Raw genomic sequence first — 13,355 nt, 5'->3', positions numbered from 1 at the left:
AAAGCTACTGAAATATTTCCCTATGGCCCATAGCTTTTCAGTACTTCAACCAGTGACTCTGCTTTTTCCTAGGATCTCTCTAAGGAGATACATGCCTGTCCCTTTTCTGTGTGACATATAAACATTTATTTAACAAAGAGATACTGATGGATTCCCAAGTGTCAGGCAATGTGCACACACCCAACCCATGTAGTGTGCCCTCCTTTCTCACTCTTACTGCTGTCATCACCCCCTCTGTCTGCATTGTCCCTGGGAACGTGAAGAGCCAAGATTGTTTTTTATCAGGACGTTGGACAGGTTTGGAGGCAGGATGTTGCTTTATGAGAGATTATTCAGGGACACTACAGGTGACTCTAAGGATGCCACATTTATCTTTGATGCTTTCATGATTCAAAAAAGAGCTTGGGAGTGTGGTGGGCAGGGAACAGGGTGGATTGAGAGGTGTGTTCCGAAAGACAAGAGGAAATAGGATGAAGCTCTTATATAGCAGAATACTCAGGTGATCAACTTCACAACTGTTGCAGCCCTAGTCTTCTCTTCAAGGATCAGAGAAAAGCACAGAGTCCATTGGTTCCAGGTAGGTGTCTATTTCCTTGAGGGGTCCCCCTGGGAACAGAGGGCTCTAGAGACTGGAGGGGCCAGAATCCTTTAGGAGACACATACTTCTTCTCAGCACAATCTCTACTCTTCAAGTCTCCACATTGATTCTGGGGGTGCCTCGTGGTCCGTGAACTACACTGCTCACAGTATGCACACGGAGAGTTAAAATCAGAATTCAAGTCCTTAGTGGGGAAGTGTTAATTAACCTTCTTTTTACTTTTGTGCCCAGAAGTATCAGGTGAAATCCCTTTCCCTGCTGTGATAGCAAGTACTCACCACTCACCAGAGGCACCATTGGGCCAACGGGTCCATCCTCAGAGACGCAGGCCAGGAGGGCTCCTGCAGGGCCAGGCACGGGGGGGGGGGGGGGGGGGGGGGGGGGGCTCCATCTGAGCCCTCCTATGAATCGCTCTGATGCAGAAATGTGTCCAGAAGTTTCCACCGTGAAATTGGAAATACTATTTTGGAAATTTTAGGAACAGCCCGATTTTCACACAAGTTAACTAACATCTATAAGTATGCAGATAATTTAAAGGTGTGAAAATATTTATAACAGATTTTACTATTCAAAACTTTAATAATCATTGCCAAATTCTACCTTCAAAATTTAAAAAACAGTCTCTCAAAATCCGCTAAGGTATGTAGGATTAATTTAAAAAATTAACTTTTTATTGAGGGATAATTTTAGAGTTACTGAAAGGTTGCAACGATAGTACACAGAGTTCCTGTATCCCCTTCATACAGCTTCCGCTAATGTTAACGTCTTGTATGAAATGATGGCACATTCATCAAATCTAAGAAATTAACACTGGCACCATGTGACAACTAACCTACCTACTTTATTCATCTCTCACCAATTTTTGTCCTCACTAATGTCCTTTCCCTGTTCAGAATCCAATCCGGGATACCTCACTGTATTTAATCCTCATGTCTCCTTAGTCTCCTCCTATCCGTCATAGTTTCTGTCTTGTTTTCATGACCTTAACAGTTTCGAAGAGTATTGGTCTTGATGTTGTGGAATGAACCTTAATTTGGAATTGTCTGATGTTTTCCTCATATTTAGACTAAGATGATGAGTTGGGGGGAGAAGAACAGCACAGAAGTGAAATGCCTTCTTATCACATCAGGGAGTACATGATAACGCCATGGCCTATGTGGGGATGTTAGCATTGATCATGGTTAGGGAAGTGTCTGCTGGGTTTCTTCACTGTGAATTCTTGTTGTTCCCTTTCTAAGCTCTTGATTCTTTGGAATCAAGACCCTGAGTCCAGCCCACACTCAAGGTGGGGTAGGAAGGATTAACCTCCTCCTCTTGAGAGGAAAAACATCTACACACGAGTCTGTTTTGGACTATGTCTTTGAAAACTAAGATTTCAATCAACTCTATGACAGGCATAGTCCAAGAGTTGGAATGTGAAATATTGTATCACATGACTGTGTGCAGATGAAGGCCAGCTGCTCCTTGCAGCATCGTTCTCCCTGGGAGGGAGAGACACAACATTTTCTGGATCAAAAATGGGAACACGTATTTTGTTTTATGGTCAGTCTCAGAATATCAGGGATGGAGTATGAAACCATACATATAGTTGTTTTTTTACCTCCTCTTGCCGTGAAGCCGACTTTCTGATGTTATTACCACACTGTAGAAGCACAGTCTATTTCGCTTGTATCGCCAGAGGCTCCTTGAATGTGAATCTGAGGCTCAGGATATCCTTTCTATTCTCTATTTCCTGGGATTCTTTCTGCTGGTCTGAAATCCTTGGCACACATTTTCTGTTGAAAGGAAGGTTGAGGAGGATTAACAGGTAATAATGTAAACTGTTAAGAAATATTATTGAGGTTTCTTCTTATATTCGTTTGCTAAGGCTGCCATAACAAAATACCATAGACCAGGTGGCTTAAACAACAGAAGTTTAATTCTCACCACTCTGGAACTCCAAGGTCAAGGTGTTGGCAGGTTTGGACTCTCTGAAGGTCTCTCTCCTTGGCTTGTAGATGTCCACCTTCCTACTGTGTCCTCACATGGCCTTCTCTTTGTTTGCACCCATCACTGGCATCTGACTACTTTGTGTGTCCCAATGTTCTCTTTATGAGAATGACAGTCAGACTGGATTAAGGCCTATTCCAACAGGTTTATTTGAAATTATTCATGTCCTTAAAGGTCCTATCTCCAATGACAATCACTCTCAGAGGTTGTAGACGTTAGGACCTCAACATATGAATCCGTGCGCAGGCGGACACAATTCAGGGCATAACACTCCTTGAGATCAACAAAATTGAACTTGCTTTGAAACCCAAAGATTCAGGTGGTAAATCATGGTTGTTTCAAGCTTTCATGTTGAGTGTAGACGTGAACTTCTCTATTTTCAGAGCTCTATGATTTTCTTCCCTGGGAAGCATTATGTTAGCGTGTGCAGGGGCTCAATAGTGGTAGAAAGACTGGGGTAGACCACTCAGAAAGTGGAATAAGAATTAAGAGAAAAATACGAACATGGGGGCCGGCCCGGTGGCTCAGGTGGTTAGACCTCCATGCTCCTAATTCCGAAGGCTGCTGGATCGATTCCCACATGGGCCAGTGGGCTCTCAACCACAGGGTTGCCAGTTCAATTACTCGAGTCCCGCAAGGGATGGTGGGCAGTGCCCCTTGCAACTAAGATTGAACACAGCACCTTGACCTGAGCTGCCGCTGAGCTCCCGAATGGCTTAGTTGGTTGGAGTGCATCCTCACAAAGTTGCCGGTTCGACTTCCGCAAGGGATGGTGGGCTCTGCCTGCTGCAACTAGTAACAGGCAACTGGACCTGGAGCTGAGCTGCGCCCTCCACAACTAAGACTGAAAGGACAACAACTTGAAGCTGAACGGCACCCTCTACAACTAAGATTGAAAGGACAACAACTTGACTTGGAAAAAAGTCCTGGAAGTACACACTGTTCATCAATAAAGTCCTGTTCCCCTTCCCCAATAAAATCTTTAAAAAAAACAAACAAACAAAAAACTCCAAACAACCCCCCCAAAAAAAGGACATGAGAGCCCCAGTGATCAGGTATTATAGTCATTAGGTCTAGAATGAAGTTTATTTCACCCTAAGTGTGATCACCATGGATTTATGTAAAGATTATCAATGTGCAAAAAGCTCCACGAGCTTCTTTCTGTCCATAAGAGAAAGTCCAAAATCCCATGGCCTTACCACACGTCCCACCTTACCAATGTCCTCTGCTCTCTCTCTCTCTGCTGGTCACCTCCGTGTTCCACAGGATTAGTCCTCACCCAATGATTGACAGGAGTAGGAGGTATGTCCTTATGAGGGTACAAACTCTTCTGGTTTGCCTACGACTGAGCACTTTCCTGGAATATCGGTCTTTCAGTGTCAAAACTTGCAGTCCTGGGAAACAAGGATTCTTGGTCACTCTGAGCCCAGTGTCCTTGCCATTTGACAGGGATAACTCTGAAACTCAAATTATTGCTCACAATTCCTCAGCAGGATTGACCTCAGTTTTCTGTAGCGATAACCCACTTGACAATGTACCTTTTATAAGTTATCTTCCCTTCTGTCCCACCCCTCCCACGCCCCTAACATTGCTTCCCAGAACCATCTCCTAAGAAACTGTTTGCTTTTTGAGTGTGCTTCTGAAGTAGCCAACCTAAGACAGTTATTGTTCCTTGATCTTATAGACGAGGGGCCTTGAAATAAAAGACATGGGTTGAGAGAAAGTTGTTGCATATAAGAGGTGCTGCTGATACAGTTACAATGACACAGCTGCTGTGGGATCGTTGCACAGGTGGGCCTGGACAGTATGGCCTGGGGGGCAGGAGGGGTGAGGATAGAGACCCTATGAAAGTTTTGGAACAAGGGGGTAATGACTGGACATTTATCTACTGTTGGATGAGTCATTTGTGCTGAGGGGAAGCAACTTGCGTGTCAGAAATGCTGACAAGTTTAGTATCTCTGATGAAGGGGCAATGGCTGTTGCTTCAGGTGGGGAGCTTCAGAGGAGGGCACAGGGAGTGGCAGCAGATCAGGGAGGTGACAAGAGCGTGGGGCCAGGGTGGTTGCAACAGGCTGGGGAAAGGTGAGAGGAAAGTTCAATGCTGTTCCTTTGTAGAAGAATGGATGTGTGGAGGGAAGCACAAAGGTGACCCTCAGAATAATACAATGATATTTCTTGTTTGAGGATGTGGGGGTGAGTCAGGCAAGCATCACTCAGGCATCTAGCAGGGGCCCAGCAACGTTGCATCCACGTCTGCTGTGGCGGTGTGGTTCACGGTGACGGGGAAGCCCACAGGGACTAGCTCGTGCTAAGGATATGAGTAGCTCTATACTGTATATGTCTGAAGGCTAGCGGGACATCTATCAAAGACTTCAGTGGAACCCTCCCATAAAGGAGGCATGGAGACCCAGACCCTAACATGTTTCAAGATGTGATTGTCTTCCCAGGTTCTTCCCCAGCTTTGGGTCCAGGAGGAAAGAGATCAGACATGACTGCCACTCTCAGGGCTGCATCGTGGACATTTAGAGGTCTTCATTGCTCCTCGGTCCCTCTCTCAGCCAGAATGAGCAGCCAAAGAGCAGATGGGCGCTGTGCCCTGGCTGAGAAAGTGGCTCTGACCACTGGGTCCACAAAAGGGTGAGTGAATGGGAGTCCCTGCTGCCTCGTGACGAGGAGATGTTACTGTCCCCATCCCAGAGCAGGGATGCCATTCTCACACATCCCTGCCTGACACCCCCATCTCATTACACAGCTCTGGCATTTACAAAGAACTCCACATCCTAGAATCGCTCTCTAACACACCTGGTGTCTAAGTTCCAAGAATGATGTTGTTGGAAAACCAGGTATTTCTGAATTGGTCAGGTAGTGTTTAATCTAGTCTCTGCACTAACTGCCTGGGTAACGCCAAGCTATTTAACTTTATCACAAATTATTATTAAAATAGAGCTAACATGCAATATTACATTAGTTTCAGGTATATACTGTAGTTATTCAACATTAAGCTATTTAACTTGTTACCGTCATCGGTACAGCCCTCTTTCCCCATCCGTCCTGGGCACTCGGCCATCAGTCTTTTAGGGTTCTGGTCTAATAGGGAGGAGAAGCCTGAGACCTATTTGTGCCTCAGACTCAGGGCTCTCGTTGACTGCAGAGTGCCAATGGCACAAGGACATGTCTCGAGACCAGCTCAGAGAGCTTTTATTGATGAACCTCTCCTGATCACATCTCTGCCTATGTCCCTTTAATTCCACTCATCCTCTAACTGCCACAGTGGCCACGATCTGTAACGAGTGGTCTCCGCAGGCTGGAGGAGGGGTGAATTCTGGGGTCCATTGCTTCAGGGGCTCTGTCTTCCTTTTGACCTTTCATGATCTCTAACATCACTGATTTACACCCCTGTATTGTAGAACTGGTTAATCACTCCAGACTTCTGAGAGCCCCATGATGTTTGAAAACTTTGTGCGTATTCCCATATCCAGCCTTCATAGCAAATGAACACATTAAAAATTCCAACCTGCCCAGATAGTTTATACAAGAGGGGAACTACGCCTTCTGTCCTTTATCACAGGGGCTCAACCTGCCCCAGTCAAGAGTGCCTCAGACCTCCTTACGCAAGGAGAGGGAGAGGGGGGCTGCACACGTTCTTTGGCATAACAGTTTTAAAGGACAGAGAAGAGGAAAGCTGTTAGGATTAGGGAAAGTGCAATTTATACCAGACTTTGGTGAGAACAATGGGAGAAAGCGTTGGGTAGTAAACAAATCTCCACAATTTAGGCTGTGTGCCCAGCAAGTTTACAAATGTTCTGATGGAACATTACTTTTTAAAAACTCCCTTTATCTAAATTGATATGAAGCCTTCTTGTCTGTAACATATTATTATTCTACTTGTAGTTGTGAGGATTCAATGGGGTAGTCTTGTGAAGGCCTGATGTATAGTAAGCGTTCAATAGTTCCTCTTTCCCACTCCAAGGATTTGGAGGCGGCTCTTGGGCCACACTCTGGAACTCACTTTGTGTCTCATGATCAAGGTCCCGGGAGGGGGCTGGGGATGGCAAAGCCGTTACAGCCATGTCTGCCCACAGGATTGGCTTAGCCATCGCCAGGCGTATGGCCCAGGACGGGGCCCACGTGGTGGTCAGCAGCCGGAAGCAGCAGAACGTGGACCGGGCTGTGGCAGCACTGCAGGGGGAGGGGCTGAGTGTGACGGGCACCGTGTGCCACGTGGAGAAAGCTGAGGACCGGGAGCGGCTGGTGGCCACGGTGAGGGGTCAAGGGGTGGAAGGACACAGGCAGGAGGACACACAGAACCTTCTCCTCACCGCTCAGCCCTGCAGGAGCAGGGACCGGGATGGGGGTCCAGAAGCCCTAGAACACGTCCTGAGACCATGATTGCTCACCGTATCCCTGAGCAGACACTGGCTCTCTGGAAAGTGGCCAATTGATGAGAGGACCCTCACCCTTATACCCTCTCACCACACATCCTGAGAGAACTATGGTTGAGGAGAGGTCTAAAGGAATTTCCCCATTCCAAGTCCCCAAGGGTTCCTAGAGAAGACCTTCCTCCCCTGAGGCCCTCAGCGCTGAGAGCCTGCCCATGGCCTATCCAGGGCACTTAACCATCACCAAGAGTTTGGTTTTCACAGGAGACATGTGACTCACCATTCCTGGTGGAGACACTAGTCAGCAAGCTCTGCCTCAGTGGCCGTGCACCTGGGCTCTCTCCTCAGACCATCTCCACACTCACCTGGCTCTTCCTGTCTCCCATCCCCCCAGGCCCTGGAGCACAGTGGAGGTGTGGACTTCCTGGTGTGCAATGCTGCTGTCAACCCCCTGGTGGGGAGCACCATGGGGACCAGTGAGCAAGTGTGGGACAAGGTGAGGGGCTGCTGGGAGCTGGCAGGGGGCTGATGTGCTGGCTCTGCATGGGCTCCAGCAGGGCCTGCCCCCACCGAGCCTCTCCTCCCCCCTCCCCATGTTATTGTCAACACACGCACTGTGCCCTGATGCTCCTTTCTGGCATCTGTGTTTTTAAGGCTAGTTCCTCACTCTTTCTGCATTCTTTTCTCTTCCCATTCCTTTCGCATTTATTCAGCAAATACTTATTGAGGGCTTGCTATGTGCCAGGCACTATTCCAGGCTGTGGGAGCAGAGCTGTGGGAGTAAGTCTCTGCTCTTGGCAGGACTCAAGAACCGTAAGGTCTCTGCTCTCTGTCAACAATTTATGTTCTTACCTCCATTTACGGGGTCATATGTTGGTGGTGGTGCTCGATTGTGGTGATCCGTACCTGCCGCTAAAATTCTCTGCCTTTCACAGATGAGGGTTTCTCACTGTCCCTCCAATGAACCTGCTGCACCCATCAGGCCTGCACCCACCCATCAGCTTTCTGTGGGCTCGGAGGTTCCAACTCGTTATGAGTCCACTAAGCCATCCTCCCAGCTGGTGTTCAAAGGTCCAGGAGAGACTTTGTAAAAGGCTTTGAGGTCCATCTTGGGCTTCATTACTCTCCTATGACTCCTCTTCTGTTCACTCCTGTGTTTTGTTCCCTTACCCTACTGATGGGCAAGATGGATGGATGGAGTCACGTACTTCCTGTCATTGTCAGCGTTTCCTTCTGCCCCGAGCACTGGGCCAGAGCATTTCCTTCTGCCCTCCCTAGCTCTCCTCGCTCTGCTCGGTGTCCTCAGGGCTGCTGTTCTTGCTATGTACGCAGGCTGGGTGCCCTTCCAGCCCACCTCAGGGATGACCTGAAATCTGAGCTTGCTGCAGCTGCTGCCAGCAGACTCCAGATTCTCTTGCTTCCTTAAAGCCTCTGCAGGATCATTAGCGATTAGGTAGCTGGGATTTCATTGCCGACAGTCTCCCAACCCCCCTGATTCATTTTCCCTCTTAGTGTCTCAGTTCATGGGATCCTGACTCTTTTTTTTTGTTGGAGCTATTTGAAATCTTCCCTCCTGAAGCTGGGCACACTTGCCACCAGCCAGCCTTACTTTCTCTGCTGCTCACCTATCCTCCAAGGACGTGCTATTCCACATGGAGTTCTGCACCACTAGACAGAAATCATCCTCTAATTACATCTGCCACCATCTTGGAGGTGAAATACACAGTCAAATCAAGTTCAGAATTTACTCGAAGCTCTGCTTTTCCCTGAACCCAATTTTTGGGAGGTACCTGTGAGGGGAATTCCTTCTCGCTGACCTTATCCTTGGGCCAACCTGAGCACCTCTTCAGGGGGACCCCATTCTCCCCAGCAGGATGGGATCTCTCATCTACCGCCCCACCATGTCTCCTCCATCCCTTCTCCATGATTCCAGCATGCACCTGACTCAGGCTCACGGTCCCTACCCAGGACTTGGTGGCACTGAGCTGGTCTTCCTTCTTTGCTAACATAGGGCTCTTCTCCTGAAGAAAGGACAGACTCTCCATTTCTCCTTGGCTTACATTTGGCTCCTGAGTCTAGGAGGGGCCTTGTCACCACCTATCGTCCGGGGAGCCGACACTCATGGAGCTTAGGGTAGGCATCTCATGGGCTAGCGGGCTCTGTCTGAGCAGAGTGATCAGGAAACCCTTAGCCTAAGCTCAATTTCTTCTTATTGGGGACCGCATGATGTTCCCCCTTTAGAATCCGAGCCACCTCTAGCATTCCTGGGGGTCATCTCAACACTGGTTCCCTGCCAACAGATGGGCCTCAGCAGAACTCAATTGAAGCACTTCCCTGCCCACATCTAAGGGGATGAGTGGTGTGGGATGAGGAGTGGGGAAAACAGTGGACAGTTACAGACATGTAACTTTAGTGACTCATTCTTTAGAGACGCAGAACACAGCTGACCTCACTAAACACAGTGCCCCACAGGAGGGATCCCTGGTCGACTTTAGTCCTGGCTGGCATTCGGTCCAAGTCCTGGGCTCAGCATCTGAATCTTTTATTGCCATTTCCTCCATACTTTTCCTCTGTCCCCAGACACACCGGGCAGAGTTGCCGGACAGAGGGTCAGGGACCCTGAAGTCTGAGCCCAGTTCCAGGTTTTAGTCACAGACAGGATATGCATGGGCACTTCGCTCCCAGAATGGCAGTTGTCTGTTGTGCCTCCCTCTTCGTGTTGGTCCAGGAAAGCTCAGAGCCAAGTGTGCAATAACCTGGCGTGTAGGTTGGCCCTGACATCATGTGTTCTTGTGAATGTAGAATAGAATAATACTCAGTCCTTACCACGTGCTGTGAACCGTGGGCACCAACCTCACTCTAGTTTTTTTTACACTTATTTTCCCTAGTCTCCATGCTTCACGCATAATGCCTTCTGATTTGCTTTATGCTCTTGCATTCTGAGTATGCCTTACATTCTGTGGGGATAAGGCGAGAGCATCAACAATAAAAACACAGAGAGACAAATACAACTCTTCCAGAAATCTCCCTTGCTCTCAGCACTAGTACTTTCCCTCCTTATGTTTTTCAATCTTTTTAAGGTGTCTTCTGCTTATATAATTATTTCTATTGGCACGGCTGGTTTTTTTAAATGCCTGAACAAATCCTTCCTTCGCCCCAGTCCCGAACAGTTCACATATTCAAGGCTGTGCTCCCAGGCCTGTCCCTTAACCTGCCTGCCTATTAAACAATGAGAAGTCAGAAACACCTCTTGCCCAGGTCAGAAGGGGGATTAGTCTCTCTGATCTGCACACTTCTGGTTTTGCTGCACAAATTGTAAGGACTTCAGGTGTCTTATGAAAACAAAGCTGGGCTGACAGGTGTCTGTCTCCAACCTCCATCTGCTCTGATTTCAGATCCTGAGCGTCAACGTGAAGGCCCCAGCCCTGCTGCTGAGCCAGCTGCTGCCCCACATGGAGAAGAGAGGGTAGGCTACAGAGCAGGGTGGGGACTGGTGGGAGTTGGGGAAACTGAGCACAAGAATTGACTCTGGAGAGCTTGGGGCACAGCCGGGAGTGGGCGTGGACAGCACAGGTCTTTCTGAAATATCCATAAACCTCCTCCCTCTGCCCAGCATCCCCCCACATTCAGCTATAGTTTCTGATTCTAGTGCCTGTGGGTGAGGTTCCAGGGGCCCAGGCACGTTCTCCTTGGCCTTGAAATCACCAGGCTTGGGAAGAGGCTGTGCTTTAGCTCCCTGACCTCGTGGGCTGTTCATCCACACCCTCACCTACTTTGGTTGAGGAGCTGGACAATCCCTTTTCACCAACTTACAACCTATGACAGGATTTGTCCCATTTCTGCCCATAGGGAGGGAGAAGCCACCCCAGGCCCTCCTCATTCCTTGCTTCTTGGTCTCTAGGGACTCTGCCTCTGGTCCAGATCCTGCATATCTGACCACCCTTTACACATGTTCCCAGGGGTCTCATGACAGGAACTTGGGCCACCACCTCCCTTGGGACACAGCTGCTCCTCTGACCCCTTCACACAGGCATACCCCGTAGGAAGTAGCTGAGGACTGTCTGGAGAGAAGAGAAAGTTGCGATCATTTCCTGTCTCCTCCTGCCCCATCTGCTCTCAGAGGTGGCCCGTTGATAAGCATTCCCCTTGGGTCATGTTGCCTCTTCACCAAGCCCACTCAGCTCCTTTCCCCACACCTGGCTTGGCTGTTGTTCCCCAATGGAGAAGCAGAAGAATACAGTGGTTCTGAGCTTGGACATGGGGTCAGAGAGACAGAGTTCGAATTCCAGCTCTGCCACTCACTGGCTGGGTTACTAAACCTCTCTGAGTCTCCGTGTCTTTAGCTGAAATGGGAATAACAGTAGGACTGTGAGGATTGCATTATTCAGCGACTGCATTATAGCCCTTCAATCAATGCTGACTCATGAGCTTCCTCTCTCCTTGTGTGTTGTCTGTGTCCTCTCAGGAGGGGTGCTGTCATCCTGGTCTCTTCCATTTCAGCTTATATACCACATGTGGTGAGTGCTTGCTCCGTGTGTCCTGGTTGGGAAAGGGTGTGGTGGTTCCCCAAGCCTGGGGCAGACCCACCCCCTTACTCCTGTTGTTCTGGGCAGAACTGGTGCCCATGTGGGTGTGGGTCACTCACACCGGCTTCTGTTCTCAGACCAGGCTAAAGAGTGTGTCTGAGCTCTGGGCTGGGCAGGTGTGATCCCCTGTAGGTGAGAAATCCAACTGACACTTCCTTTCACCCCCATCACCTCCTAATCACTCTTAATCCCCTGCCAGGCGCTGGGAGCCTACAATGTCAGTAAGACAGCCCTGCTGGGCCTCACCCGGACACTGGCATTGGAGCTGGCCCCCAGGGGCATCCGGGTGAACTGCCTGGTTCCAGGATTAATCGAGACTGAATTCAGCAAAGTGGTGAGCACTGGGCATGTCCCCTGTTCCCTAGGCCGGCTGTGTGGAGACACTGTCCGAGGCCTAAGGGGGAAAAGGGACACATCCTTACAGCTGAGGTCCTCACCATCCTCTGAACTCAGCCGTGACCCAGTCCATCAACACTGAGAAGGGCAAAGCTGTCATGCGTGTTTTGTCGGGTCACTACCTCGGGGGCCCTCTCATTTCCTTGTTTAGCAGCACTGACTCTTTCACTTCTTCCTTTTTCTCAGTTACATAAGAATGAACCTCTCTGGAACAAAATCAGGGAAAACTATCAGCTGCAGAGGCAAGTGAGGTTTGGTGTTCTGGTGGTCTGGGTACAACTGGGGAGGGTAGACTGAGTCTTACCCAAGAGCAGACCTCTTTCTGTGTATCGGCCATTCCTTTTTCTGAATTCTGGGTTCCACACAGGCCTGGAGGGTGCTGGTAGTCCTGCTGTATCCACCTTGCCCCTCCCTGGAGCCCAGTCCCACCTGAGAGGCCTGTTAGTCCCAGCGCACAGAACCAGAATGTGAGATCGCTGACGCTATGTTCTGTGCTCCTTCCATCCAGGTTAGGGCAACCTGAGGACTGTGCAGGCCTCGTGTCCTTCCTGTGCTCTCCAGATGCCAGCTACATCACCGGCGAGAATATCGTGGTGGCTGGCTACTCCCCTCGGCTCTGACAGGGCTCGGGGGCTACAGAGCTGTGGGTCTGGGCCTCAGAGCCTGAGGGTGGGTGGGCGAGGGGATCATTGCGGTCTGGGGACAGAATCCAAAGCTCTTCCAGTCTAGCAATGTGGAGGTTTGCTCATGCCAGGTTTGAGGAAGAACCTCTAATAGTCTCATCCTTGGGATCCTCTGCGTCTCTTCCATTTTGAAATATTAAATGTACAATACTACTTCCTAGCCAAAAATCCTGTTCTTCCATTTGTTTCTGTCCTGTTTCCTCTTACATGATACATTCCTGTTCCCTGGCCCTCCATTTTGTCCTAATATATCAATCCCCCCCCCCCCCCCCGCTCTTTATTTCCTCCTATATATAGTCTAGATTACATAATATAGCACTTAAATCACTGTTTTATAAGTGCCTTTATTTTTTTTCCTCACTGCTTTTCTGCTGTATATCTTTGGGAGAACACATGTGCTTAATCAATCCAAATGTCTTTTTTTTTAAACTATACCTCGGTTGTGTGGAAAACTGGAGAAATTAAGGATTCCAATATAATTTTGACTTTTAATATCACTTGGCAGTCTTTTTACAGGGTCCTACTTGGGACCATCTACCTTTCCCCTAAACATGTATATAAACGTTTTCCAGTTGTATTAGCGTGGTAACAAAGTACCACCAACTAAGTGGCTTAAACAACAGATACTTATTTCCTTACAGTTCTGGAGGTTAGACGTTCAAGATCAAGGTGTCAGAAGGGTTGATTTCTCTTGAGGCCTCTTTCCTGGTCTTGAAGATGGCTG

General features: G+C 48.8%; 1 protein-coding gene across 1 annotated transcript; it reads left to right on the top strand.

The window, feature by feature from the left end:
• The first annotated feature begins 502 nt into the window (after positions 1-502).
• LOC148758577 (dehydrogenase/reductase SDR family member 2, mitochondrial-like) lies at positions 503-12,696 on the top strand. The gene is made up of 9 exons (XM_088796971.1): positions 503-577; positions 5,035-5,224; positions 6,670-6,847; positions 7,361-7,462; positions 10,362-10,432; positions 11,432-11,483; positions 11,752-11,886; positions 12,135-12,190; positions 12,457-12,696. Exons 2-9 carry the CDS (start codon positions 5,076-5,078, stop codon positions 12,566-12,568), a joined length of 855 nt encoding a protein of 284 aa, XP_088653097.1. The 5' UTR covers positions 503-577; positions 5,035-5,075; the 3' UTR covers positions 12,569-12,696.
• Positions 12,697-13,355: the final 659 nt, after the last annotated feature.

This window comes from Rhinolophus sinicus, chromosome 3, assembly GCF_057876585.1.
Source record: "Rhinolophus sinicus isolate RSI-liver-muscle chromosome 3, RSI-T2T, whole genome shotgun sequence".
NCBI lineage: Eukaryota > Metazoa > Chordata > Mammalia > Chiroptera > Rhinolophidae > Rhinolophus > Rhinolophus sinicus.
This window is presented reverse-complemented; position numbering and strand designations above follow the sequence as displayed.

Excerpts from the sequence above, each read along its gene's own strand:
- LOC148758577 (XM_088796971.1), top strand. The coding sequence starts at position 5,076 with ATGACTGCCACTCTCAGGGCTGCATCGTGGACATTTAGAGGTCTTCAT. Across the intron at positions 5,225-6,669 it reads ACCACTGGGTCCACAAAAGG|GATTGGCTTAGCCATCGCCA; the intron begins GTGAGTGAATGG and ends GTCTGCCCACAG. Across the intron at positions 11,887-12,134 it reads AGACTGAATTCAGCAAAGTG|TTACATAAGAATGAACCTCT; the intron begins GTGAGCACTGGG and ends CCTTTTTCTCAG.